This window comes from Drosophila kikkawai, chromosome 3L, assembly GCF_030179895.1.
Source record: "Drosophila kikkawai strain 14028-0561.14 chromosome 3L, DkikHiC1v2, whole genome shotgun sequence".
Lineage (NCBI taxonomy): Eukaryota > Metazoa > Arthropoda > Insecta > Diptera > Drosophilidae > Drosophila > Drosophila kikkawai.
Genome location: NC_091730.1, coordinates 8,744,177 through 8,765,745, shown reverse-complemented (window position 1 = coordinate 8,765,745; position 21,569 = coordinate 8,744,177). Strand labels below are relative to the sequence as shown.

Sequence of the window (21,569 nt, the reverse complement as noted above, 5' to 3'; positions counted from 1 at the left end):
AAACAGAGCTGCCACATGTCTTGAAATTTTGGCATTCAGAAAATAAAAACACAGCCACACTTAAAGACCATAATTAAGCGGACAAAAAAAGCAATAAATAAATTCTTATATTCAACAGAATATACCTCAGACTTTTCTTAACTATTATTTTTCAGGAATACCAATTTCCCAAGATTTTTAATAATAAATCTTGTTTTTTCTTAATTATTTTACAAACTCACTAGGCGGTGAATTTCGAAAACAGAGATGCCACACCGCCTCGAAACGTACGAAAAACACAGCAACACTGCAAATAAACATATGTTTTGAATATTTTAGTTAGATAAAATAGGAAATATGGACTTCTTCCACGAAGCTATTGCGCTCGGCGTGGACCTGGTGATACTGGGCCTGTGCGCCCGGGAATATGTCCACTACAAGCGCACTGCCCAGCTGCTAAAGGTGCGTATACTTGATATTTGTTCTTGCGTTTTATTTATTTTCTTGCTACCTTTTGGCAGACGGCACCGCAATACAACATCGATGATAATCTGAAATCATTGGTGGAGCGGCAGCACGAGAAGAAGATCCCCTATGCGGTAATCCGGGGCACAGTGACACCCATTGGGGTGCCTCTAAGGAGTGCCTTGGTGCCCAGTGTAAGCGGTGTCTTGCAGATTGTCAAGCTGCACGAGCACCGGATCACCCGTGGCTTTGCCGGCTTCTGGACGGAGCACAGCAAGCTGCTCCATAAGACGGCCAACGAGATGCCATTCGAGTTACGCAATCAGCAGTACGGCGTGGAGATTGTGGACGCCATGAGTGCGGGTGTTCTCGATGTGGACATGGTCTATGACAACTATGAACCCTCCAACTTGTCCCTGGTCGATCATGTCTTTGGTTTCTTCAGCGGCATTCGCCAGAGGGGACTGCAAACAACGGAGGAGGTCCTTCGGGATGGCAGCTTTATCACGGCCATCGGTGAACTGACCTCCGATGGCAAGACCCTGCGCATGCAGCCCTCCAAGGAAGGTCCACTCTTCCTAACCACCGCCACCAAGTCGACGCTGATCAAGCGATTTGAAGATGCCAAGGGTACCACATTGTGAGTGTAGCTCTACATATTCTTCTTAAGTATTTACTTTATCGAAGTATTTTTTCCAGACTCAAGATCCTTGTGTGCAGCACCATTTCTGTGGTCCTAGTGGCCTTCATCCTGAAGAAGGTATATAGGCGAAGGAAACAGGAGCAAGAAGAAGCCAAGATTCGGGATCGCTTGGACACAGAGCGCCGCGAACGACGTGCGAGAAGTCGTCCTCATACCCTGTCCCAGGATCAGCTGTGTGTTGTGTGCTCCACCAATCCAAAGGAGGTGAGGCTTCTTATTTAATAATATTTTATTTAATTTTAGTTAAGACTATATTCTTTCTCCACAGATCATTCTCCTTCCCTGTGGTCATGTCTGTCTCTGCGAAGACTGCTCCCAGAAAATCTCCATTAGCTGTCCCGTGTGTCGTGGAAAAATCAACTCCAAATCGGCTGCCTTCATTGCCTAAAGAATAATCCCCGAGACGAGCACAAGATCACCGTTTGTACCTGAGCGCCGCCAAGTCTTTTATTTTTTGTTTACAATGCTCTCGTGTACGGCATTTATTTAAATCAAATTATTTAAAGTGAAAGTCCTAACTAACTTTTAAAGTTGTTCTCCCTGCATAATGAGCCGGTATTGGCGTTGGTTCTCTAGAAGCTTTAAAAACACCTTGTATTTCCGATTGTGAAATTCCAGGGTTTTTGGGTTTGGCTTCAGAAGCTGGCCACTACCACCCATGGCCTTGGAGGCACTCTATAGAAGGCACAAGAATAGGTTGTTTTATCAATAAATCATCGAATTTTTGTAATTGAGCTCACCTCTAAGCTGTTGAAATGTCCAGAGGCAGCGGCACCCAAGGCAGCTGCACCCACTAGGACCATTTCCTGTTCATCGGGTATCAAGGCAGGCAGATTGCAAATATCGGCATGGCACTGAACATACAAGGGATTCTTGGCCAGTCCGCCACAGAAGAGGAGAGTCTGGAAGGGAGCCCGCTTGTGCTGATACAAATTCTCTATAATATGACGAGTTCCGTACTAAAAAAAACAAAGATTATTAATAAATAAATAAGATAAATAAACAAAAAAAGAACCCACAGCTAAGGCTTGCACAAAGGACAAGTATTTAATGGCCAGAGATTCAATTCCTCGCGTCATATCCAGGCCAGTGATCTAGGAAATAAGATTATTCATATAAAAATCTTTGAGAATGTAAGGCAAGCAAACCCACAATTCCTCGAAGCGTGGGATCAGCAATGGGCGAACGATTTCCATGCAAATCCGGCCAGACATGGACATCCTGGGTGAGACAGCTAACCTCACTGATGCCCCGGGCAGCGGCCAGTTCTGGCAGTAAATTGTTGAGATGCTGATAAATATTCCTTTAAAAAAATACAAAATAAGTAATTAAGTAAATTTAAATCCAGTTTACTTACTTATCTGCTCCCAGTTTGGTCTTGAGTTCAGCGTAGGCTTCATGGGTTTTGAGAACATGATCTAGGAGATGTCCTGCAATGCTCTGACCTCCCTCGTTCAGGTAGTAACCGGGTATAATGGCATCCTGATAGGGACCCCACACGCCCTGGGCAAAGCAAGCATCCCGCGTGATGCTCATGTGACAGGTGGAAGTGCCAGCTATCAGTGCCATCTTACCCTGTACATCATCCTTTTCATCCTGGGAGCCCTTGGCCCGACAACCAAACATGCCCAGGGCGCCTGCATGGGCATCAATCAGAGATGTGCTCACCACAGTACCCGGCGCAAGGCCCAATTCCGCGGCAGCCTTAGCGGACAAACCCTTGCCCACTTTTCTGCCCGGCGGCTGGACATCGCTGCCCAGCTTCTCGAAGTTCTTCAGCGTCAACTCCTCCAGGTCCGCCTGCTTGAGGAACTCCTTGTTCCAACTATTATTCGCTGCATCGTAGTTCCATTTGCAGACCACGGAGCAGAGCGATCGGGTATCCACATCGGTGGCCCGCCAGGTAAGAAAGTCCGGCAGATCAAATACCCGCCAAATATTGGTGAAGGTCTTGGAGAGGTTCCTTTTGAGCCACAGCAGTTTTGGAACCTCCATCTCCAGCGAAACCTGACCACCGACGTATTTTAAGAGCGGATGCTTGGTGGCGTTTATCTTGGCCGTCTCCTCCTCAGCTCGATGATCCATCCAGAGGATTATATTCCTCTCCGCCTCGCCAGACTTGCTCACCGTCAGGGGAGCTCCTTGGGGGCCCAGAACCACCAGGGAGCAAGTGGCATCGAAGCCAATGCCCTTGACTTGTGACTTATTGACGCCGGCAATGACATGCTGTAAAATGGGACAGACTGTGGGTTAATCTAATCTCTACGAGAAACATCGTCGAACGACAGAGGTTATCAAGGCACAGGAAAAAAAATATAGGATCATTTGTGAGCCTCAAATAATCCTTAAATTGTTTAATTTCCAATGAAGACTTACCTTCACAACCTGACAGATGGCTCGCCAAATATCTTCCGAGGATTGCTCGTAGTAATGCGGTTCCGGTGTCCATGTTTGGATCTCCTGCACTGCCTGCTCCAGGACCCGCCCATCGGATGCCACCAGGGCCGCTCTCGCACTGCCCGTGCCCACATCAACGCCCACAAAGTAAGGATGGGATGCCTTGGACATATTGCTGCCGCCACAGACGCCTCTTCGAATCACCTTGGCGGTCAAATAAATGTTATTTACTCAATAAAAAATCGCGGGAATGCAAAAAACCGAAACCGGAGTCGTCGAGCGTCGGCGGCGGACTGATAAGCAGCAGCAACCTGATACGCAAACGCCGAGGAAAGCCCAGAATACGAGCAATTGAACCTCAAGTACCGGTTTTATAAAGATCTCTTGCTTAATTAGGGTTTGGCTGTTTGTAAATATACGGGGACACACTTATTGTGAAGATTATAAAGATTTCAGGGGTTAAGAATTATATATAACAGTTTTACCTAAAAAGTTGTAAATAAAATGGAATTTCTTATATCAAATAATTGTAACAGATACCTTGATTTTCCCAATATTTTTAAGTTCACTTAATCAGTCTTAGTTAATTTTTAAATAATAATTTTAAAATAATTGTAACTGATGCCACAATTTGTATCTAAGTTAATTTTTAAAAATTCGTTCGATGTAGATCATATATTATATATTATACATGTCTTGTTCATTCATTTATAGTAATTTTTTCCACTTGTCTATTATTAATTATCCAAGCTAATGCTTTTCCTGCTCCACCCACAATCTTTACCATAAATTGCCTTTCCGGACAGACACTTTTCACTTTTAGTCTGCAGCATCTAATTAGTTTGAGTAACATTAAATTTAAATTAAATCGTTATTGTATTAGGAGGCAGTACACCACACCTGATCGTTGCCAAAAAGCAAATATTAAAGCTATATTGGGCTTGGGGTTAACTCGTACATATGCGCAGGCTGTTTATCAACGTAAACATACGCCAAACACAAGCTTTATAAATTATTCCGTCGTCACCTGTCCAGAACCAGACCCGATGAGTTGCTCTCAGGTACTGGGACTGCTGCTCAAAGCCCTCAGAGAGGATCTACGATCAATCCAGTTCTACTTTCATTCAAATTTAACAAAAGCTTTTTGGATGTCTGGAACGCTTAGTAAAAGATAGTCGTTTGTAGTATAAAATAATCTGTAAAATACATGTATTTATTGTTTTAATCTTTTTTATTTTTAAATTTTAGGGAATTTATTCTATTTAATTCTTAATGTCTGAATTTTGTATATACGATCCTTAAACTGAATTTAAATAAATTTGTCATCTATAAAATATCAAAATAACCAAGGTTACAAATAATATTACCCCTGATAATGCTACTAGGAAGTATGTAATTTTAAAGAGGTATTGATAACGTAGATTTATAGATAGCCGATGTATTATCTAGGCTTCCCCGACCTCACTTCAATCGCAATATCAATCAATTCTCAATAAATAACCAGAGATAAGCAGCGAATTTTTTAACCCTTAATAACTAGTATACTAAAGAAAGGGTATATTTATAAATAAAAATGTATATAAATACATATAATAAAAATAAAAAATACCTTCCTAAATACATTTAATACATTTTTTTAGTTAACATTTTATTGGGACACAACTATTTTTTTTCTGAATTTTGAAATAAAACTTTAATTAAATAAATATTTTAAATAAATAAACATTTTTAAATAAACTTCGTTATAAGTTTTATTTAGTGCTTATCGATATTTTAAATAAAAAGCTTTTTTACCCGTCTGGCAGCCCTATAAAAGCACCACCGCAATGTAAACAAAATAGTAAACAATTTTAATTAATAAATATTTAATGGACTTACCGCTTCTAGAGTTGACAAAACTGCTTCCACGTTGGGTGGACATAGAAAATCTACTCCAGGATGAACTTGAGGCTCGCTTTATACTCAAAAAAGCCACAAGTCACATGGAAAAGCTGCAGACTGGAATTTCTGGCGGAGATTCGGATGAGGAGGAGGAAATAAGATACCTTATATGTGCTCTAGTGGACAGAAACTGGGAACGCATACACACAGGGCATTTTAGCAGTGTTTCATTGAATATAAGGAAGATATATGCCATAGGATGTTACTTTAAGGTAAGAAGCTTAATTTATTTATTAAATATAAAAATATATTATTAATTGCGTTATTAGATATTTTTCCTGCTTCTGGAGGACACGAGCCCAGCTCAAAAGGAAGTATGCAGTGGGATCCTGGATGAGGCTCAGTTGCTGGGCTGCATGGAGGATTGGAGTGAACTGAAAGTAGCCTTAATGGATTACCTGGATAAAGGAAAGGAGGAGAATCCAAAACTGCTGCCCGTTTTGGAGCCTTTACTTCGGGTTTCTTGCACTTGTGATATACCTCAGCTAGATGCACCCAACTTGAAGGAATTCCAAACCAAATGCTTTCAAGCTGAACAACCCACACTCCTCCTCAACACCATCGAGCATTGGCCCGCCAGGAAAAAGTGGCTGGATCTCAATTACCTGCTCAAAGTGGCAGGAAATCGCACTGTTCCCATAGAGATTGGCTCTAACTACGCCAGCGACGAGTGGTCCCAGCAGCTGGTCAAGATCAGAGATTTTCTTGAGAGGCAGTTTAGTACCAAGAAAGCTAACCAGGAGATTGAGTATCTTGCCCAGCATGAGCTCTTCTCCCAAATACCAGCCCTGAAAAGCGATATATCCATTCCGGATTACTGTAGCATTAGCAAAGATGATCCGCCAGGATCTGTGGATATTAAAGCCTGGCTGGGACCAGCGGGCACCATTTCAGCCATGCACTACGATCCAAAGCATAATTTGTTGTGCCAGGTTTTTGGTTCCAAGAGGATTATACTTGCTGCTCCCAAGGACACGGAGAATCTGTATCCCCATGAAAGCGAGTTTCTGGGTAATACCTCTCAAATAGATGCTGCCAAATTGGATATGGTGGCTTATCCTCTGCTGGAAAATGTCAAGTTCTATGAGCTACTTTTGCAGCCTGGAGACTGCTTGTATATGCCTCCAAAATGGTGGCATTATGTGAGATCCGCAGCACCTAGTTTCTCTGTGAGCTTCTGGTGGGAGTAATTTTAATAAATGAGAAAGAGTTTTGTACTATCTGTCGTGTGGCATTACTCATCTTCTTTTGCTTTCATTTTTTATCACTTAGAAGTGTTTGTTTGTTTTTTTTTTCTAGTAAAAATAATTAACCACTATTAACTTGAGTATTTGCAAACTTTTAGACTTAAAATCAACAATGAAAAGTGTTCCGTCTCATAATTTGCTTCAAAAATTGCTTATTGCTAAATCAAAAGCTCACACAGCAAACAAGTTCTATAAAACACATAGGAAATGCTACGTATATATGCTTGCTATCATAGAGATTTCTTTGTGTTTGTGGAAATTTCATTATCATTGTGTTATTTTTGGACATTTCATGGCATTTCAAGACACCCAGAAAGAATGTGCAATAGTTGTATGTTATAATGCAATCTACTAAAAACCCCCTACAGTTACTATACTTCCGATTTTCGCTGCGAACATTGACCGACAGCTGGACAAACAGGTCGCCCTCTGACGTCATTCCATGGAACAAACAAGCTGATACCCATCTCAGACCCATGATGTGGACTATCAGCCGCTAAAGATGAATCATCATCGATCGATCGAAACTGGAGGAGTACTTTATGGTTGTTCTTTTAATAGCCAAGACGCTCCTAGTGTCTGTGTGTGTTTTACTGTGGCAAACAAAACTTAACACATACAATTTAAATACAAAATACAAAAGAATTTTAGGCGAAAGACGACAACTGGTAACTACTATCAATAGACCTTTCTGTTATCAAATGAGAGTATGTTTATGAGGGTTTAACATTAAGATGTGTAGGTGCTTTTCATCGATTTCAAATCGTTTATAATCTTTTTAAATGTGCCTGCTTTCGCTGCCCCACCGCCATGTATAAGTCTTATCGTTATTTAAATGTTGGACTCGCTCCAAACGCTTAATCATCCTTGTTTCCTGAGCTCTTGCCAGCTCCGCCAATGGTTATCTGCTTCTGCAGCTTGCTGTACTCCTCGGTCAAGCGATCGTACTCGCGATTGAGGCTCTCTGCCTGGGACTTGACGGCCTCCTTGTCCTTCTTTTCGCGGTTGAGATCCGCGGTGAGCTGCTGGACGCGTTCGCGCAGCTTGGTGAGCTGTAAAACGAGTGTTCGGGTTGAGTTTCGATTGTGTATCTTTTTGGATGTTCGTTTATGTTGGGTATATCGTTTATGAGTCGGTCAAGGGATACTTGGGACACTCGAGCGGTGAGTCCTCGCACACGTCTCCGCAGGCTTGACAGCTGTTTCAAAGAGTTAACACAAGAGGTTTTTATACTTTCGAGTGGCTGCGTTTCAAAGCCCAAACATTTGTGTTTTTTTGGGTGTGGTTTGAAACGGTTCCAGGTGTGGTTAAAAGAATAGTAGGTCTCTCTTAAAAAGCTTACTTTTTTGACTATTTTCTTAGCCACACCTTTCTTTGTATGCATTGCCTTTTCTTTACAGCGATAAGTAGCCAATGTAACTCAAAAGTCTTAGGTGTTAGCTCTCTAAACAACATGCCATTCCTGCCGGTCGGATGCGGGGAGGTTGCTCTTTCTAAACTTACCTCATTCAGAGTGGTGTCCTCGCCAGCCTCCTTGGCCTTCTCGGTCTTCTTGTCCTCCATCAGGGAACGGGCGGCGGCGGTGGCACTCTGGGCCTGCTTCATGGAGGCCTCGCTCTGGGCCAACAGATTGGCCTGGGCCGAAACGAGTGTAACAAGACGACGGATGACCAAAACCAGGAAGATGGCAAAGCCAGAGATGTAGAAGTTGCGCTGAGCACGGAATAGACGCATGCTGTGCTGCATCTCCACGTTCAGGTGAACCTCGCCGGACTGCTCATAGTTGGAGTACTTGCGCATTTCACGGATGGCCTCCAGCAGGAACAGCACAAGGACTCCCATGATCAGGAAGAAGTATATGTGCGCCTGCTGGGCTAACATTGCCAAAAATTTGGACTTGAAGAGGCGGTTCCATCGGTAAGGACTCGCCACGGGCAGGACCAGCAGAAGAACCAGGGCAATCTCTGCGTAGAGAAAGCCGGCGATCAAAGTCCACACCAAACTCATGTTTAATTCCTTTTTGTTTTATATTCGTTTTTTTCGTTTGATTTCGATTTTTCTTCGTCGGCGCGTGTCTGCAAGGAAAATGTTCCGAAATTAGCTTAAAATCCGTGCGCTGTGTGTCCGGCGGCTATTTATAAACGTTGTGCGGAGTACGTGCCGCTGCTTACTTTAAATAGCAATAATTAAAACGCAGCCAGTGATGAAATATGCGAATATTTTATGTAGTCACTGCGGCGGCCACGTCAACTCTGTTTTTATTTGTGTACAAACGGGGCTGCCAACTTGATTGGAAATGGCAGCCAGAAAATAGCTAGATTTAGCGGTAAAAAATTAAATGCCATTAAATTTAATGTGCTAATAAAAAAATTATAAAAATAATAATTTTATGGTCTAAATATAGAATACTATATGTATTTAATATATATTTAATAATAATTATTTGAATTGATTTAGAAATAATTTTGTTTTGAAAAATAGATTTTCTTCAAGATAAGTATGAGTTTTTTAATTGAATATAAAGTAAATATTGTTTTATATAAATAATTTTTAATTGACATAAAATATTAATATATGAACGCCTTGACAACCCTGTTTTCTGATTGTAAACAAACTGACAGCCGGGTTGCCAGGTTGCCAACGCAATGTGCTTTTCAACAGTTCTCCAACTTTGCGCCATCGATCAAATTTTGCTCCCCAGCACCAGTTCCTATTTTCGATTCGGGATATATATTAACTCCCCGAGGCCAAGATGTCCTACCAGAACTGGCTGAACTACCTGCAGTCGGCGGAGAAGAACTCGATGATCAGCGGCCGCCTGCGCAAGGTGCTGTACAAGTTTCCGGACGGTCGTCAAATGGCCGAGGAGTATAACCTGGACACTGGGATCGTTCAGCGCCGGGCCTGGAGGAAGTGCAAGCAGCTGATGGGCCAGCCGGAGTGGGAAATCGAACTGGGCGAGGAACCGCGTCAGCTCAACTGGTCGGCGAATCAGTCTAACGGCGCAGGAGGAGGAGCAAACGGCGCCGGCGATGCAGATTCTCTTGCTGGTCCAGAATTCACTCTGCGGGAGAGCAACACAGCGCCGCTGCTAACCAAGAGGGTGACCAAGAAGAACATTGAGTGGCGCATCCGCAACATGCCATATCCCCTAGAAATTTACAATGTAACTGCAAATGCCGAGCAGCGGGCCATAATAGTGCGCACCACGAACAAGAAGTACTACAAGGTGATTCCCATACCCGATCTGGATCGCTGTGGCGTAGCCCCGTCTCAGGCAAATCTCACTGTCCATCATCAGTTCAATACCTTAATTATAACCTACCAAAAGCCAGCCATTCTTTGCGAAATGGAGGCCCAGGTGTTGCTGTTACTCAAAAACGTTGAAACCGAAACGGACATGGACGATCTACTAAAGGGTCTGATGGCCAAATAAAATGACATAGATTATAGTACAAATATTTAAAAGGTATATTTAATGAATATGGGTGAACATATGACTTAAAATTACAGGAATAATAATATTTATTTGTTAAGTTAATACAACAGTCTCTTTTACCGAACAATTTAGATAGTAATTTAAAAAAAAAAAAATCAAAAATGAAGGACAGGAAATATTAAATTTTAAACTACTTCTGGAAGCTCTCAGCCATCCCGGCATAACTAGCCAACGAGGGAGCGGAGGAACTAGTAAACAAGGTATAATCGAAAGAGGGCAACTCCAGGGGAGCCAGCGAAGGCAGGTCCAGGTCACCGCTCCCAGTCAGGCGATGCTCGTGGGGATCTACCTCGTCACCCTCCGCCGCAGGATCTTCGCTCTTCTTAAGCGTCTCCATTTGAGGTTCCGAACTTGCCAAGGTGGCCTTTGTCACCAGGGTGGAGGTGAACTTGGCATCAAAATCCTGCACTGTTTTGTCAATTGCCTTGGCAACGGATTGAGCAGAGCCCAAGGCTCCTCCGCTGCTGGCGCCGCCACTACTGCTGTTCTCCGGTCGGAGCGGCAACATGGGACTGGTTTCCTTTAAAGGAGCAAAGTCCTTTAGTTTATTTAAGCCATGCTGAGTTTTCCGCATCTCAATTTGTCGCAGTTTCCTTTGAAAATCCAGTGTGAGGGTGTCCAGAACCTCCTTGGATTTGGGCAACGAAACCCTCTTTTGGGCATCCTGCATGTAAATTAAGGAGGTTTCCAGCGCCTTGATGGCCTCCTCGTAGCGATGATTGCGTATAAAACGCTCTGATCGTCGCTCGTGGAAGTGGGCCTGCATTCAATTATATTGTTTACATTTTTTCAACCAGAACCACACACTTTCTTACCAAATTAAGGGGAGCGCAGTCCATGTTTTCTACTGTTTTGTGCCTGTGATTTTATTTTAACTGTGAATACTTAAGTTGAACAATGTTCCAGCTAGTTAAATATATTAAAATCCAGGTTTTAATTGTGTTGTTTTTGTGTTTTCAAGCCGAAAATATATATTTATTTTACAAAAGTCGCAATTTCCCTAATTTTCTCTCTTGTTTATATATGTATGTTCTGCGAACGTGGTGACAACTCTGTTGCTAAAAATATCGATAGATTGGCCTATCGATATATGATATTCATTACATTAGGTAAATTTAAATAAATAACAATTATTGTCTTGTTTAAAGAGGTCTGCCGGTGGCCTGCTTACCCTCGGTAAGAGCTACGGAAGCGTGTACAAAAACCGGCACATTGATGCCCTGTAAAATAGTAAATATATTATATTATTTTTAAGTATAATTTGTATAATTTCAGAAACATTACCTGCATCTTGGCTGATCTAACAAAAGCCTTGTTTGAAGTCACTGTAAAAATTTGTCTGGCCATGCCAAAACTAAAAATCTTCAGACTTCGCTCGTTCACATTGGCAGTGAAGCGGATGTGGGACAGTTCCTCGGGTATACTTTCCACATCCGGGTAAACGGTCACCCGTTCCATCAGCTCCTTCGCCCGCTTTCGTTCACCCTCGCCTCCCACAATGTCCAGGATACTTTGGAAGGCATCGTAGGCTAATTGGCAGCACACCAGAGTTTTTCCCTCAAGGATTTTCTCTAGAAGAGGCTTCAGAGGGGAAGCCCTTTCCCGCTCTGCCTGTTCGGTGAGCAGCGGTTCCTTGTACACCCAATTGGCTGAGCCATTGGTCAGGGCACTCACATAGGCCAGAAGAGTGGTCACATCCAAGTTTAATTCATTCGATGTGGTGGCATATTGATCCAAGTCGGGGTCAGGAGAGTCCAGGGAAGCTGTCTGGACGCCCATCTCTATGAGTTCCTCATGCAGGGAATCTTCGATTTTATTGGAAAAGTAAAAGACAATCTGTAAGGGAATTTAATCAGCGACATTTTAGGCTTCAACCCATTGTAAACTCACCTTAGGCCTCTGGAACATGCAAAAGTGTAGGGAACTGGCCTCCAGATAATCCTCTGCCTGATCTATGACGCTCCTCGCTCCAATGCTCACACATCCCCTGGCCGCGTCCTCCACGGATTTTGAATTTCTGGCTATAACCTTCACCCACTTCAGACCATTGTTGGCCACAATGTCCACTCGCAAGGGACTATCCCGGGATTCCAGGCGAAATACGGCATTGATGTCCACCACTCCTTGTTGCAAGCGCAGGGTTTTTATCAGGAAATCGTAGTAAACAAAGTTGCTGCTGGTAATGTGGTGCTCTTTCACAGACTTTGTGGCAATCACCTGGAATATAAGCAGGGTTTTAGTAGATTCTTCTAGAAGGAATCTGAGTACGAACCTTATTTAGAAATTTCAGTTCCTGTTGAATCTTTCGCTGCACTTTCGTTACGCCTGGAATGTCTTCAAAGTCCACCAGCGCTTGTTTGAGTTCTTCCCCCAACTTGACTTTCTTCTGCGCTTCGTCGTAAAGCTTTTCTTGAATCGCTTTTTCATCCATCCATTCTTCATCCATTTTTGCTAAATTTGTAATATTTACAAAGCGCACGAAATTGTTGTTTTTCCCTGTCAGCTGTTTTGACAGGTATCGATAGTCTCACAATCGATATTTGAAATTTCAGCCAGCCATCGATTGAACTAGAAGTGGGACATAAACTAGAGGTGGTAGTAATAATAATAAATAAATATATATATCTTCAGTTAAAAAATTATAAAATTTTCCAAATCGATTCAATCTAAAAAGTTCTATACGTATGTAATCTGATGGAAAAGTTAAAGTTGAACATTTTTTATTTATTAATTTTTATTTATATATTTCAGGAATTTTTTATTCTGCACTACTTCATTATTTATATAATTGTTAGCTATTTATATTCAACTTATTAAATTTAAAAAATTTTGATATTTTAATATTAAACATGGTAAAAAATCATATAAATAATAACAAAAATATTTGTAACAAAAAAATTAAAAATTATTTGGTGTGATAATTCATTATTTTTATATTTAAAAGTACGAAATTTATTTAATTGTTAAAAACATCGAAAACAAAAAACATCTGAAAACATCGATAGCACAGTCATGCGATGGTTGGCCAACACTACCCTCTGCTCAGTACAATTTTTCTTTCACTTTTTTTTCGGCAACCACGACGGATGTGAAAAAATGAAGCCGGCTGAGTAATCAAGAAAATTTAAAGGCATCGCTGGTGAGAAGTGCCAAGTCACTTATTAAACCAGTAGAAGGTAAACCCCCGCAACGTATTTAATCATTATTTAACGTTATTTCGGCGTTTTTCGCTCTGCACGATGTATCTCCAGAAATCAGAAATGTCTGTGCTTTGGTCGCAATTGTAACGTGCTAAAATAACAATTAAATGCTGCTTACTAGCATCGTTAGGCGACACGACTACCCCTACTGTGGCCATGGTTTTCAAAGTAGTACAAAATAACTTGAATTTAATGAGTATTTACTGGTTATTTAAGAGCATTTTTCCGGCGACTGTACCTAACCTCACTTCTACTCCCTTGCAGTTTTGGAAAAAGTGAACGCGTATAGAGCTGCCAAAGCATCATGTATCTGTACAACTTGACCCTGCAGAAGGGCACCGGCGTGACCCATGCGGTCCACGGCAACTTCTCCGGCGGCAAGCAGCAGGAGGTGCTCCTCTCGCGTGGCAAATCGCTGGAGCTCCTAAGGCCAGACTCGAATACGGGCAAGGTGCACACGCTGATGTCCACGGAGATCTTTGGCTGCATTCGCGCCTTGATGGCCTTTCGTCTCACAGGAGGCACCAAAGGTGAGTTCAGTTTAGTGAGAAAAGAAAAATTCTAGATATAGAAACCTAGAAAACAAAATGGCGGATGTTCCACGTGGGTGTACCTTTACCTAAAAATAGTTTCCTTTAACTAAATAACATTATTTTAAGTAAAATTTAATACAATCCAGAGCCGCACAAATCCCTATTGAGGCAACTTGTCCTAGTTGACCCCAGTAAGACCTTAAAACATGTCTACGTGCGAGAATAACCCAAAGACTTGGCGTCGCATTTGCCATAAACCCAAATAAACGGAATGGCGAATTGAAACTTCGAGTTACAAGACAAAACCTAGTTAAAAATTAAATTTTAGAATTTAATTAATTTCTTAAAATTAATTTTTAATTGAAATATTCTGTCTTTATTACAGATTACATCGTTGTGGGTTCCGATTCCGGCCGCATTGTGATCCTCGAGTACATACCCTCGAAGAATGCTCTGGAGAAAGTGCACCAGGAGACCTTTGGCAAGTCTGGCTGCCGTCGCATTGTCCCCGGTCAGTACTTTGCCATTGATCCCAAAGGCAGAGCTGTGATGATTGGTGCCGTGGAGAAGCAAAAGTTGGCATACATCATGAATCGTGATACCCAGGCTCGCCTGACGATCTCGTCTCCTTTGGAGGCACACAAATCCAATACCCTGACATATCACATGGTGGGAGTGGATGTGGGCTTTGATAATCCCATGTTTGCCTGTCTGGAGATTGACTACGAGGAGGCTGATTTGGATCCATCGGGTAAGACATTTACTGGAATATATAAATCCCCCGAAAGAAGGCGCTTTAATTCACAGGTTTAGTGGATTTTTCTACCACGAACACTGTTTTGTACTTAGTGCCAGATAAATTGTGATCACTGAACCATTGGTGTTGCTGTAATTAGCCTAGCCACACTTCACTGATTTGTGATGCACACTTGAGACTGTAAATATACTCATTTTTTTAGAGTTATTATTGAAATAATGCAAAATATTCAAACGAAGATAAATGAAGTGCTTGCTTACCTTATCATTAAATAATTTCTTTAGAATCAAGAAATACAACTAACAATTTCTTATTTTCTCTCTTCCAGGTGATGCCGCTCAGCGCACACAGCAAACTCTCACCTTTTACGAGCTGGATCTGGGCCTGAACCATGTGGTTCGCAAATACTCGGAACCCTTGGAGGAGCATGCCAACTTCTTGGTTTCTGTGCCCGGTGGCAACGATGGACCCTCGGGTGTGCTGATTTGCTCCGAGAACTATCTGACTTACAAGAATCTTGGCGATCAGCATGACATTCGTTGTCCCATTCCGCGTAGGAGAAACGATCTGGATGATCCCGAGAGGGGGATGATCTTCATTTGCTCCGCCACGCATCGTACGAAGAGCATGTACTTCTTTTTACTGCAAACCGAGCAGGGAGACATTTTCAAGATCACTTTGGAAACTGACGATGATGTGGTGTCGGAAATCAAGCTCAAATACTTTGATACAGTGCCTCCAGCAACTGCCATGTGTGTGCTGAAGACGGGTTTTCTGTTTGTGGCCAGCGAGTTTGGTAACCAGTAAGTATTGCATTTTATACCGATATTTTAATTACATTTTTCTAAATTGATATTTTGTACCCCCTTTAGCTACCTTTATCAAATTGCTCACCTGGGCGATGATGATGACGAACCCGAATTCAGTTCGGCCATGCCTCTGGAGGAGGGTGAGACCTTCTTCTTTGCCCCGCGTGCTCTGAAGAATCTTGTGTTGGTCGATGAAATACCATCGTTTGCGCCCATCATTACCAGTCAGGTGGCGGATCTGGCCAATGAGGATACGCCCCAGTTGTATGTGCTGTGCGGTCGGGGACCTCGGTCTACGCTGCGCGTTCTGCGACATGGTTTGGAGGTGTCCGAAATGGCCGTTTCCGAGTTGCCCGGTAATCCCAATGCTGTTTGGACAGTGAAGAAACGAGCTGATGGTGAGTTCTTCCTCTGACTCATTAATTCCTAGGTTAAGGCTTAGATGTAAGACTGAAAAAGTGGCTAATAACTCAACTGGTGCATTGATACAGATCGAGCTATAGAATACACCTAACTATAGATTTCCCCCCAAACTAGTCCCACAAGTTATCAACCACCAGTTCTCTCTTATTTCAGGCGCTTAAACACAGAAACACAGACGTCATGTGTGTGACTATCGAAAAAGACAAATGCGATTTAAAAAACGCTTTTGTGTAAAATTTAAATTGTCTTTTGTGAAGCGATAGGTAAGGCAACATTTCAAGCAGCTCATAAGTCAACAGATACTACTACTACTATCCAAAAAAACCAATAAATCACAAGTACTTTTAAGCCAGTCGGACATTGAACATGATGCGATAATTATCAACCGTGTTTCAGCTGAATTATCCATTGATTTCAACTTGATAAACTGATTATTCAATGTCTGCCTAAAGTTAGGCAAATGTTTATGAATTTACAAGTTTATATTTCACCTACTCACCAGCCAAGTTTTTGTGTGTTTGTTCCCCTACTTTTAGACGAGTTTGATGCCTACATCATTGTGTCCTTCGTGAATGCCACTTTGGTCCTGAGTATTGGCGAGACCGTTGAGGAGGTCACAGACAGTGGTTTCTTGGGCACAACGCCTACTCTGTGCTGTGCCGCCTTGGGCGATGATGCCCTGGTTCAGGTCTATCCCGATGGCATTCGTCACATTCGCTCTGATAAGCGTGTGAACGAGTGGAAGGCTCCGGGCAAGAAATCGATTACCAAGTGTGCGGTCAATCAGCGACAGGTGGTTATTACCTTGTCGGGCAGGGAGCTGGTCTACTTTGAAATGGATCCGGTAAGAATTTTATTTTTTAAAATTAAAATATAAAATTGATTAAAAAATTTAAATAATTAAAAAATTTAATTATTTTAATTAATTAATTATTTTTATTTAATTAAAATTTTATAAATTAATTATTTAAATTATTTGCTTTGATGACAAAAACACGAAAAGAACAATCATGTTGAGACACTATGTGTCCTGCAGTGCTGAGCTTCACAAATCTTACAAATCCTGAAATATTTTACCAAGAACATGAGCTAATTGAAGGCTACTTTTGATCCTTGCAGACTGGCGAGCTCAACGAATACACGGAACGCTCGGAAATGCCAGCGGAAATTATGTGCATGGCTCTGGGAACAGTGCCCGATGGCGAACAGCGTTCTTGGTTCTTGGCCGTGGGCCTGGCAGATAATACAGTGCGAATCCTATCCCTAGATCCCAACAATTGCCTGACTCCTTGCTCTATGCAAGCCTTGCCATCGCCGGCAGAGTCACTTTGTCTGGTGGAAATGGGGCACACGGAGAGTACGACCAGTGGAGGACCATTGGATGATGATGCGCCTGCCCAGCGAGGTGGCAGCAATAAGGGAACCATTTATCTCAATATTGGCCTGAGCAATGGCGTCTTGCTGCGAACAGTGCTGGATCCAGTTTCCGGAGATTTGGCTGATACCCGTACCCGGTATCTGGGCTCTCGGCCTGTGAAACTATTCCGGATTAAGATGCAAGGAGCGGAAGCTGTGCTGGCCATGTCCAGCCGATCTTGGCTGTCGTATTACCATCAGAACAGATTCCATTTGACGCCACTGTCGTATGAAACCCTTGAGTACGCTTCCGGGTTCTCCAGCGAGCAGTGTAGCGAAGGTATTGTGGCTATATCTACCAACACCTTGAGGATTTTGGCCCTTGAGAAGCTGGGAGCCGTCTTCAATCAAGTGGCATTCCCCCTGCAATATACACCGCGTACCTTTGTCATTCATCCGGACACGGGACGCATGCTGATCGCCGAAACGGATCACAATGCTTACACCGAGGATACGAAGAGTGCGAGGAAGGAGCAGATGGCCGAGGAGATGCGTAGTGCCGCGGGGGATGAGGAAAGAGAGCTGGCCCGTGAAATGGCCGATGCTTTCATAAACGAAGTCCTCCCGGAGGATGTGTTCTCTGCCCCCAAGGCGGGATTGGGTCTTTGGGCCTCCCAGATCCGCTGCCTAGATGCCATGCATGGTCAGACAATGTTCAATATTCCGCTCACCCAAAACGAGGCCATCATGTCAATGGCCATGGTCAAGTTCTCCATAGCGGCAGATGGTCGATATTACCTGGCTGTGGGTATAGCCAAGGATTTGCAACTGAACCCCAGGATATCCCAGGGCGGCTGCATCGATATCTACAAGATTGATCCCACCTGCTCGAGCCTGGAGTTTATGCATCGCACGGAGATTGAGGAGATTCCCGGTGCCCTGTGTGGCTTCCAGGGTCGTCTGCTAGCCGGTTGTGGCCGCATGCTGAGGATCTATGATCTGGGCAAGAAGAAAATGCTGCGCAAGTGCGAGAACAAACACATTCCCTACCAGATTGTCAACATTCAGGCCATGGGACATCGCGTCTACGTGTCGGATGTCCAGGAATCTGTATTCTTTATCCGCTATCGACGCGCTGAAAATCAGTTGATTATCTTTGCGGACGACACGCATCCACGATGGGTGACAGCCACTACGCTGCTGGACTACGATACCATAGCCATTGCGGATAAGTTTGGTAACCTGAGCATTCAGCGATTGCCGCATTCGGTGACGGATGATGTGGATGAGGATCCCACAGGCACTAAATCTCTATGGGATCGAGGCTTGTTGTCTGGTGCATCACAAAAATCTGAGAACGTGTGCTCCTTCCATGTGGGCGAGATTATAATGTCACTGCAGAAGGCCACCCTAATACCTGGCGGATCGGAGGCCTTGATCTACTCGACGCTCAGTGGAACAGTTGGCGCCTTTGTGCCCTTTACGAGTCGCGAGGACTATGACTTTTTCCAGCATTTGGAGATGCATATGCGCAATGAGAATCCACCGCTCTGCGGACGCGATCATCTCAGCTACAGGAGTTCGTATTATCCAGTGAAGAACGTGCTGGACGGCGATCTCTGCGAGCAATATCTGTCGATTGATGCGGCCAAACAGAAGAGCATCGCCGGGGATATGTTCCGGACGCCGAATCAGATCTGCAAAAAGCTGGAGGATATACGCACGCGTTATGCCTTCTAAGGTAAGTTTTGAATTGGAATTATTTTTAATTTAAAGATGGTTCTTAATGATGACAGCTATTTTACCTTGGGACACCTATGAAATGCCTTGATTTGTGTAAATTATATTAACTGATTTCATCTTTAAAATCCTTTTTTTTTGCTGTATAAATTTATGTGATAATAATATGAAAATCTTACATTTTTCAGACTGCGGAAGAACAAATTTATAAAAGCTCAATTGGAACTGTTTTCTTTATGGAATTAGGTAAGCCTGATTTTTATAATAATTAAATTTATGAATTAGTTTATAATAATTAAATTCAATGATGATTTACGATTTTACCTTGGGACACCTATGAAAAGATTTGATTAGTGTAAAGTTATATTTTTCTGATAACAAACATTTATAACTGAACTTGTAAAATTTATGAAAATGTTATTAATTATTTATTTACATTTCTTTATTTCAGTTCTAGCTGCCTATATCCTGAAAAGGCTAAAAAAATAAGATTTTAAGGTAAGAAACGAGCTTTAAATTACAAAAAAAATACAGAAAACAATGATGATTTTTACATATGTTAGACTAATGAAATGATTTGATTGTAAATTAGTATCTGAGCTTAACAAAAAAACAGTATTTATTTTTAAAATACCTTATAACACTTGACTAATCAAGAATTCTCTTTGATTACAGATCTTCTCTCGCTTATTTTTGGGGTATGTGGCTATTATTTTAACATCATACATTTGGTAAGTTTGTTTAAACAATAAATTAAATTATATAGAGACTAATTTATTTATCTTCTTTACAGATTTTACATCTAATGCACATTAAATCACCGAAAACAACCACTAATTCGACTGCCGCCTATTTATATTAATCTAAGCTGCAATGCAATTTGCACAATCTAAAAAATATTCATCTTAGCATAAGCAATTTTACAAAATAAAGTAACCAAAATTGAACAAGAAGGAATGTGGTGATTTGTTACCGGGTTTGCATATAATTCCAACTGATGTTTTCTTGTCTCGTTGCGGCGGCCTTATTATGGCTATTACCATGTGCCGGGGCATTAACTCGGCCTTGTTTGCACTGCTCGGAGTCCCGTTATGGGACGACAAGAGATATTTGCTAAACGCCTCGTTTTCCTCCTGCTCTGGGATGGCACGCCATGGCCATGGTATGTACGCAAAATCGTTGTAATTTGTTATGTTTGCAGCATAAGCACAGTAGTTATGCAAATTGTCGCTGGAGACCGGGCCCGGTGGTCGATCAGTTGCCAAACGGGGCAAGTGTGGCAGTGTTGGATTTCTAGCTAGGTTTTGCTTTAGAATTAAATGTGGTATGAGTGAAATAATGTTGGTTTTTCTATATACTTTAGACCAGAAATAACAAACAAAAAATAAAATCAATAAAACAAAACCAATAAAAAAATAAAATGAATAAATACAATTAATAATTATAATTTTATTCAACAAAAGAAAGACTTGATAATCTTGGTATAGAAAATTAAATATTTCCACTTCAAATCCCTGTCATCTCTATGTCTGATTCTTGAAGCATCCAACATCCAACAAGTAGCAGCCTCAGCCTCCTTTTCTCGATCTCGTCCAGAGCTGTGCCATCTGGTTAAACGATTTATTAACTTCATTTCTAGATCATTAGATCGCATAACACGGACATTCATCACTTGGCACTGGTTTTTCTCCCCTCTGCTGTTGCCTTTTTGTTTTTGCGAGTCTGGCACGCAAGTGCAATCTGCGATCTCTAGGCAGCATCTACGCATGCCTGTGCTTCTCTTGGCCCCAGAGAGGATGCAACGTTCCAGCGATCCAGCAATGATCTGCGACGGCGATAAGGACAATCAACGCTTGGCGCAAACACTTGGCACCCGAACCTACATAAAAAAAAACCTTAAAAAAAAGAAGCAACATCAGCTGCAGCCCTGCCACGCCCCTTTTTGTGATGTTTCAAGGCGCCTTGAAGCAGTTGCCTTTACTCGAATGGGGAGGAGGAGAATTGCAGGGATTTGGAATGGAATGAGATGAGCAGATGCCCAGCTGGAGATAAGACAAAGGCGTCCCCAGTCTGGGAGATTTTCAGAGTGCTGATGGTTTGGCTACTTTTATGGGTATTATATATATTTTAAAAATCTAAATTTATTATTTTGGAAAATCAAAAATATTTTAAATTATTTTGAGATTTTAAGAAATGTCTACAAAAATTGATATTTATATATTTAAATGCGTTTTTCTTTACCAAAAAATATTGTAAGCTAAATTTATGACAGTTAATATATTTAAATATTAATTATCATATTTTTAAAAAGTCTTTAAAAGCTTAAATATTTTTTAGAAAATTCAATTGACCATCCCTGATCCTTTGTTGTTGGGGCGTGACTTAAGGATCGCTCGCTTCTCGTTGCTATCAGTGCTGGGAGCGCGATCCGATTGCAATCTGCTGGCCAAGATCGCGAAATCAGTAGGGGTGTCCACCGTTTTGAGCCAAAAAACCCAAGCTCCCCGCACAGATGCTTAT

General features: G+C 42.0%; 8 protein-coding genes and 3 non-coding genes across 16 annotated transcripts; 7 read left to right on the top strand and 4 right to left on the bottom strand.

The window, feature by feature from the left end:
* The first annotated feature begins 254 nt into the window (after nt 1-254).
* Nucleotides 255-1,669, top strand: Mul1 (Mitochondrial E3 ubiquitin protein ligase 1). The gene is made up of 4 exons (XM_017164077.3): nt 255-441; nt 501-1,084; nt 1,144-1,351; nt 1,416-1,669. Exons 1-4 carry the CDS (start codon nt 337-339, stop codon nt 1,533-1,535), a joined length of 1,017 nt encoding a protein of 338 aa, XP_017019566.1. The 5' UTR covers nt 255-336; the 3' UTR covers nt 1,536-1,669.
* Nucleotides 1,563-4,593, bottom strand: LOC108072792 (FGGY carbohydrate kinase domain-containing protein). Of its 3 annotated transcripts, XM_070285405.1 has the most exons (8): nt 4,445-4,593; nt 4,329-4,377; nt 3,524-3,748; nt 2,505-3,373; nt 2,300-2,450; nt 2,167-2,241; nt 1,888-2,106; nt 1,563-1,822 (listed from the first exon to the last, which is right to left on the bottom strand). In XM_070285405.1, exons 2-8 carry the CDS (start codon nt 4,329-4,331, stop codon nt 1,673-1,675), a joined length of 1,692 nt encoding a protein of 563 aa, XP_070141506.1. In that variant the 5' UTR covers nt 4,332-4,377; nt 4,445-4,593; the 3' UTR covers nt 1,563-1,672. The 3 variants fall into 3 exon arrangements, with proteins under 3 accessions (XP_070141506.1, XP_017019565.1, XP_070141507.1); XM_017164076.3 differs by lacking the exon at nt 4,329-4,377; XM_070285406.1 differs by lacking the exon at nt 4,329-4,377 and having other exon boundaries at nt 4,572-4,589.
* Nucleotides 4,594-5,352: 759 nt separating this feature from the next.
* JMJD5 (Jumonji domain containing 5) lies at nt 5,353-6,703 on the top strand. Of its 2 annotated transcripts, XM_070285574.1 has the most exons (3): nt 5,353-5,372; nt 5,432-5,697; nt 5,755-6,703. In XM_070285574.1, the coding sequence occupies exons 2-3, from the start codon at nt 5,527-5,529 to the stop codon at nt 6,673-6,675; spliced, it is 1,092 nt and encodes a 363-aa protein (XP_070141675.1). In that variant the 5' UTR covers nt 5,353-5,372; nt 5,432-5,526; the 3' UTR covers nt 6,676-6,703. The 2 variants fall into 2 exon arrangements, with proteins under 2 accessions (XP_070141675.1, XP_017019570.1); XM_017164081.2 differs by having other exon boundaries at nt 5,371-5,697.
* A 565-nt stretch (nt 6,704-7,268) lies between these two features.
* On the bottom strand, nt 7,269-9,035 carry LOC108072799 (B-cell receptor-associated protein 31). Of its 2 annotated transcripts, XM_017164082.2 has the most exons (3): nt 8,904-9,035; nt 8,236-8,807; nt 7,269-7,784 (listed from the first exon to the last, which is right to left on the bottom strand). In XM_017164082.2, exons 2-3 carry the CDS (start codon nt 8,737-8,739, stop codon nt 7,590-7,592), a joined length of 699 nt encoding a protein of 232 aa, XP_017019571.1. In that variant the 5' UTR covers nt 8,740-8,807; nt 8,904-9,035; the 3' UTR covers nt 7,269-7,589. The 2 variants fall into 2 exon arrangements, with proteins under 2 accessions (XP_017019571.1, XP_017019572.1); XM_017164083.2 differs by lacking the exon at nt 8,904-9,035 and having other exon boundaries at nt 8,236-8,885.
* A 341-nt stretch (nt 9,036-9,376) lies between these two features.
* On the top strand, nt 9,377-10,191 carry LOC108072795 (protein DPCD). Its single transcript, XM_017164079.2, has one exon. The coding sequence runs from the start codon at nt 9,485-9,487 to the stop codon at nt 10,166-10,168; it is 684 nt and encodes a 227-aa protein (XP_017019568.1). The 5' UTR covers nt 9,377-9,484; the 3' UTR covers nt 10,169-10,191.
* Nucleotides 10,192-11,186, bottom strand: LOC108072796 (uncharacterized). The gene is made up of 2 exons (XM_017164080.3): nt 11,047-11,186; nt 10,192-10,991 (listed from the first exon to the last, which is right to left on the bottom strand). Exons 1-2 carry the CDS (start codon nt 11,068-11,070, stop codon nt 10,362-10,364), a joined length of 654 nt encoding a protein of 217 aa, XP_017019569.1. The 5' UTR covers nt 11,071-11,186; the 3' UTR covers nt 10,192-10,361.
* A 126-nt stretch (nt 11,187-11,312) lies between these two features.
* LOC108072794 (UPF0415 protein C7orf25 homolog) lies at nt 11,313-12,747 on the bottom strand. The gene is made up of 4 exons (XM_017164078.3): nt 12,504-12,747; nt 12,122-12,448; nt 11,516-12,067; nt 11,313-11,451 (listed from the first exon to the last, which is right to left on the bottom strand). The coding sequence occupies exons 1-4, from the start codon at nt 12,675-12,677 to the stop codon at nt 11,374-11,376; spliced, it is 1,131 nt and encodes a 376-aa protein (XP_017019567.1). The 5' UTR covers nt 12,678-12,747; the 3' UTR covers nt 11,313-11,373.
* A 519-nt stretch (nt 12,748-13,266) lies between these two features.
* Sf3b3 (splicing factor 3b subunit 3) lies at nt 13,267-20,002 on the top strand. Of its 2 annotated transcripts, XM_017164035.2 has the most exons (11): nt 13,267-13,407; nt 13,696-13,961; nt 14,350-14,715; nt 15,050-15,524; nt 15,594-15,928; nt 16,490-16,797; nt 17,073-19,050; nt 19,238-19,295; nt 19,501-19,547; nt 19,725-19,780; nt 19,843-20,002. In XM_017164035.2, exons 2-7 carry the CDS (start codon nt 13,736-13,738, stop codon nt 19,047-19,049), a joined length of 3,687 nt encoding a protein of 1,228 aa, XP_017019524.1. In that variant the 5' UTR covers nt 13,267-13,407; nt 13,696-13,735; the 3' UTR covers nt 19,050; nt 19,238-19,295; nt 19,501-19,547; nt 19,725-19,780; nt 19,843-20,002. The 2 variants fall into 2 exon arrangements, with proteins under 2 accessions (XP_017019524.1, XP_017019525.1); XM_017164036.2 differs by lacking the exons at nt 17,073-19,050; nt 19,238-19,295; nt 19,501-19,547; nt 19,725-19,780; nt 19,843-20,002 and adding an exon at nt 16,107-16,216 and having other exon boundaries at nt 16,490-16,624.
* On the top strand, nt 19,086-19,168 carry LOC121502312 (small nucleolar RNA Me28S-Gm3113). Its single transcript, XR_005990935.1, has one exon. It is a non-coding gene; the product is annotated as a small nucleolar RNA Me28S-Gm3113 (small nucleolar RNA).
* LOC121502310 (small nucleolar RNA Me28S-Gm3113) lies at nt 19,345-19,429 on the top strand. Its single transcript, XR_005990934.1, has one exon. It is a non-coding gene; the product is annotated as a small nucleolar RNA Me28S-Gm3113 (small nucleolar RNA).
* Nucleotides 19,582-19,654, top strand: LOC121502300 (small nucleolar RNA Me28S-Cm788). The gene has a single exon (XR_005990924.1). It is a non-coding gene; the product is annotated as a small nucleolar RNA Me28S-Cm788 (small nucleolar RNA).
* Nucleotides 20,003-21,569: the final 1,567 nt, after the last annotated feature.

Bases quoted from the DNA above. Each gene is read 5' to 3' on its own strand.
- Mul1 (XM_017164077.3), top strand. From the start codon at position 337: ATGGACTTCTTCCACGAAGCTATTGCGCTCGGCGTGGACCTGGTGATA. The intron at 442-500 runs GTGCGTATACTT...ACCTTTTGGCAG, and splicing joins GCACTGCCCAGCTGCTAAAG to ACGGCACCGCAATACAACAT. The intron at 1,085-1,143 runs GTGAGTGTAGCT...TATTTTTTCCAG, and splicing joins GATGCCAAGGGTACCACATT to ACTCAAGATCCTTGTGTGCA.
- LOC108072792 (XM_070285405.1), bottom strand. The intron at 2,451-2,504 runs GTAAGTAAACTG...ATTTTTTTAAAG, and splicing joins ACCAAACTGGGAGCAGATAA to GAATATTTATCAGCATCTCA. The intron at 2,107-2,166 runs GTGGGTTCTTTT...TGTTTTTTTTAG, and splicing joins CCTTTGTGCAAGCCTTAGCT to TACGGAACTCGTCATATTAT.
- JMJD5 (XM_017164081.2), top strand. From the start codon at position 5,413: ATGGACTTACCGCTTCTAGAGTTGACAAAACTGCTTCCACGTTGGGTG. The intron at 5,698-5,754 runs GTAAGAAGCTTA...TTGCGTTATTAG, and splicing joins CCATAGGATGTTACTTTAAG to ATATTTTTCCTGCTTCTGGA.
- LOC108072799 (XM_017164082.2), bottom strand. From the start codon at position 8,739: ATGAGTTTGGTGTGGACTTTGATCGCCGGCTTTCTCTACGCAGAGATT. The intron at 7,785-8,235 runs GTAAGTTTAGAA...CTCGTTTTACAG, and splicing joins AGGACACCACTCTGAATGAG to CTCACCAAGCTGCGCGAACG.
- LOC108072795 (XM_017164079.2), top strand. From the start codon at position 9,485: ATGTCCTACCAGAACTGGCTGAACTACCTGCAGTCGGCGGAGAAGAAC.
- LOC108072796 (XM_017164080.3), bottom strand. From the start codon at position 11,070: ATGGACTGCGCTCCCCTTAATTTG. The intron at 10,992-11,046 runs GTAAGAAAGTGT...AATTGAATGCAG, and splicing joins ACTGCGCTCCCCTTAATTTG to GCCCACTTCCACGAGCGACG.
- LOC108072794 (XM_017164078.3), bottom strand. From the start codon at position 12,677: ATGGATGAAGAATGGATGGATGAAAAAGCGATTCAAGAAAAGCTTTAC. The intron at 12,449-12,503 runs GTTCGTACTCAG...CTTATATTCCAG, and splicing joins AACTGAAATTTCTAAATAAG to GTGATTGCCACAAAGTCTGT. The intron at 11,452-11,515 runs GTAATGTTTCTG...ACTATTTTACAG, and splicing joins TTAGATCAGCCAAGATGCAG to GGCATCAATGTGCCGGTTTT.
- Sf3b3 (XM_017164035.2), top strand. From the start codon at position 13,736: ATGTATCTGTACAACTTGACCCTGCAGAAGGGCACCGGCGTGACCCAT. The intron at 15,525-15,593 runs GTAAGTATTGCA...TACCCCCTTTAG, and splicing joins GCCAGCGAGTTTGGTAACCA to CTACCTTTATCAAATTGCTC. The intron at 15,929-16,489 runs GTGAGTTCTTCC...CCCTACTTTTAG, and splicing joins AGTGAAGAAACGAGCTGATG to ACGAGTTTGATGCCTACATC.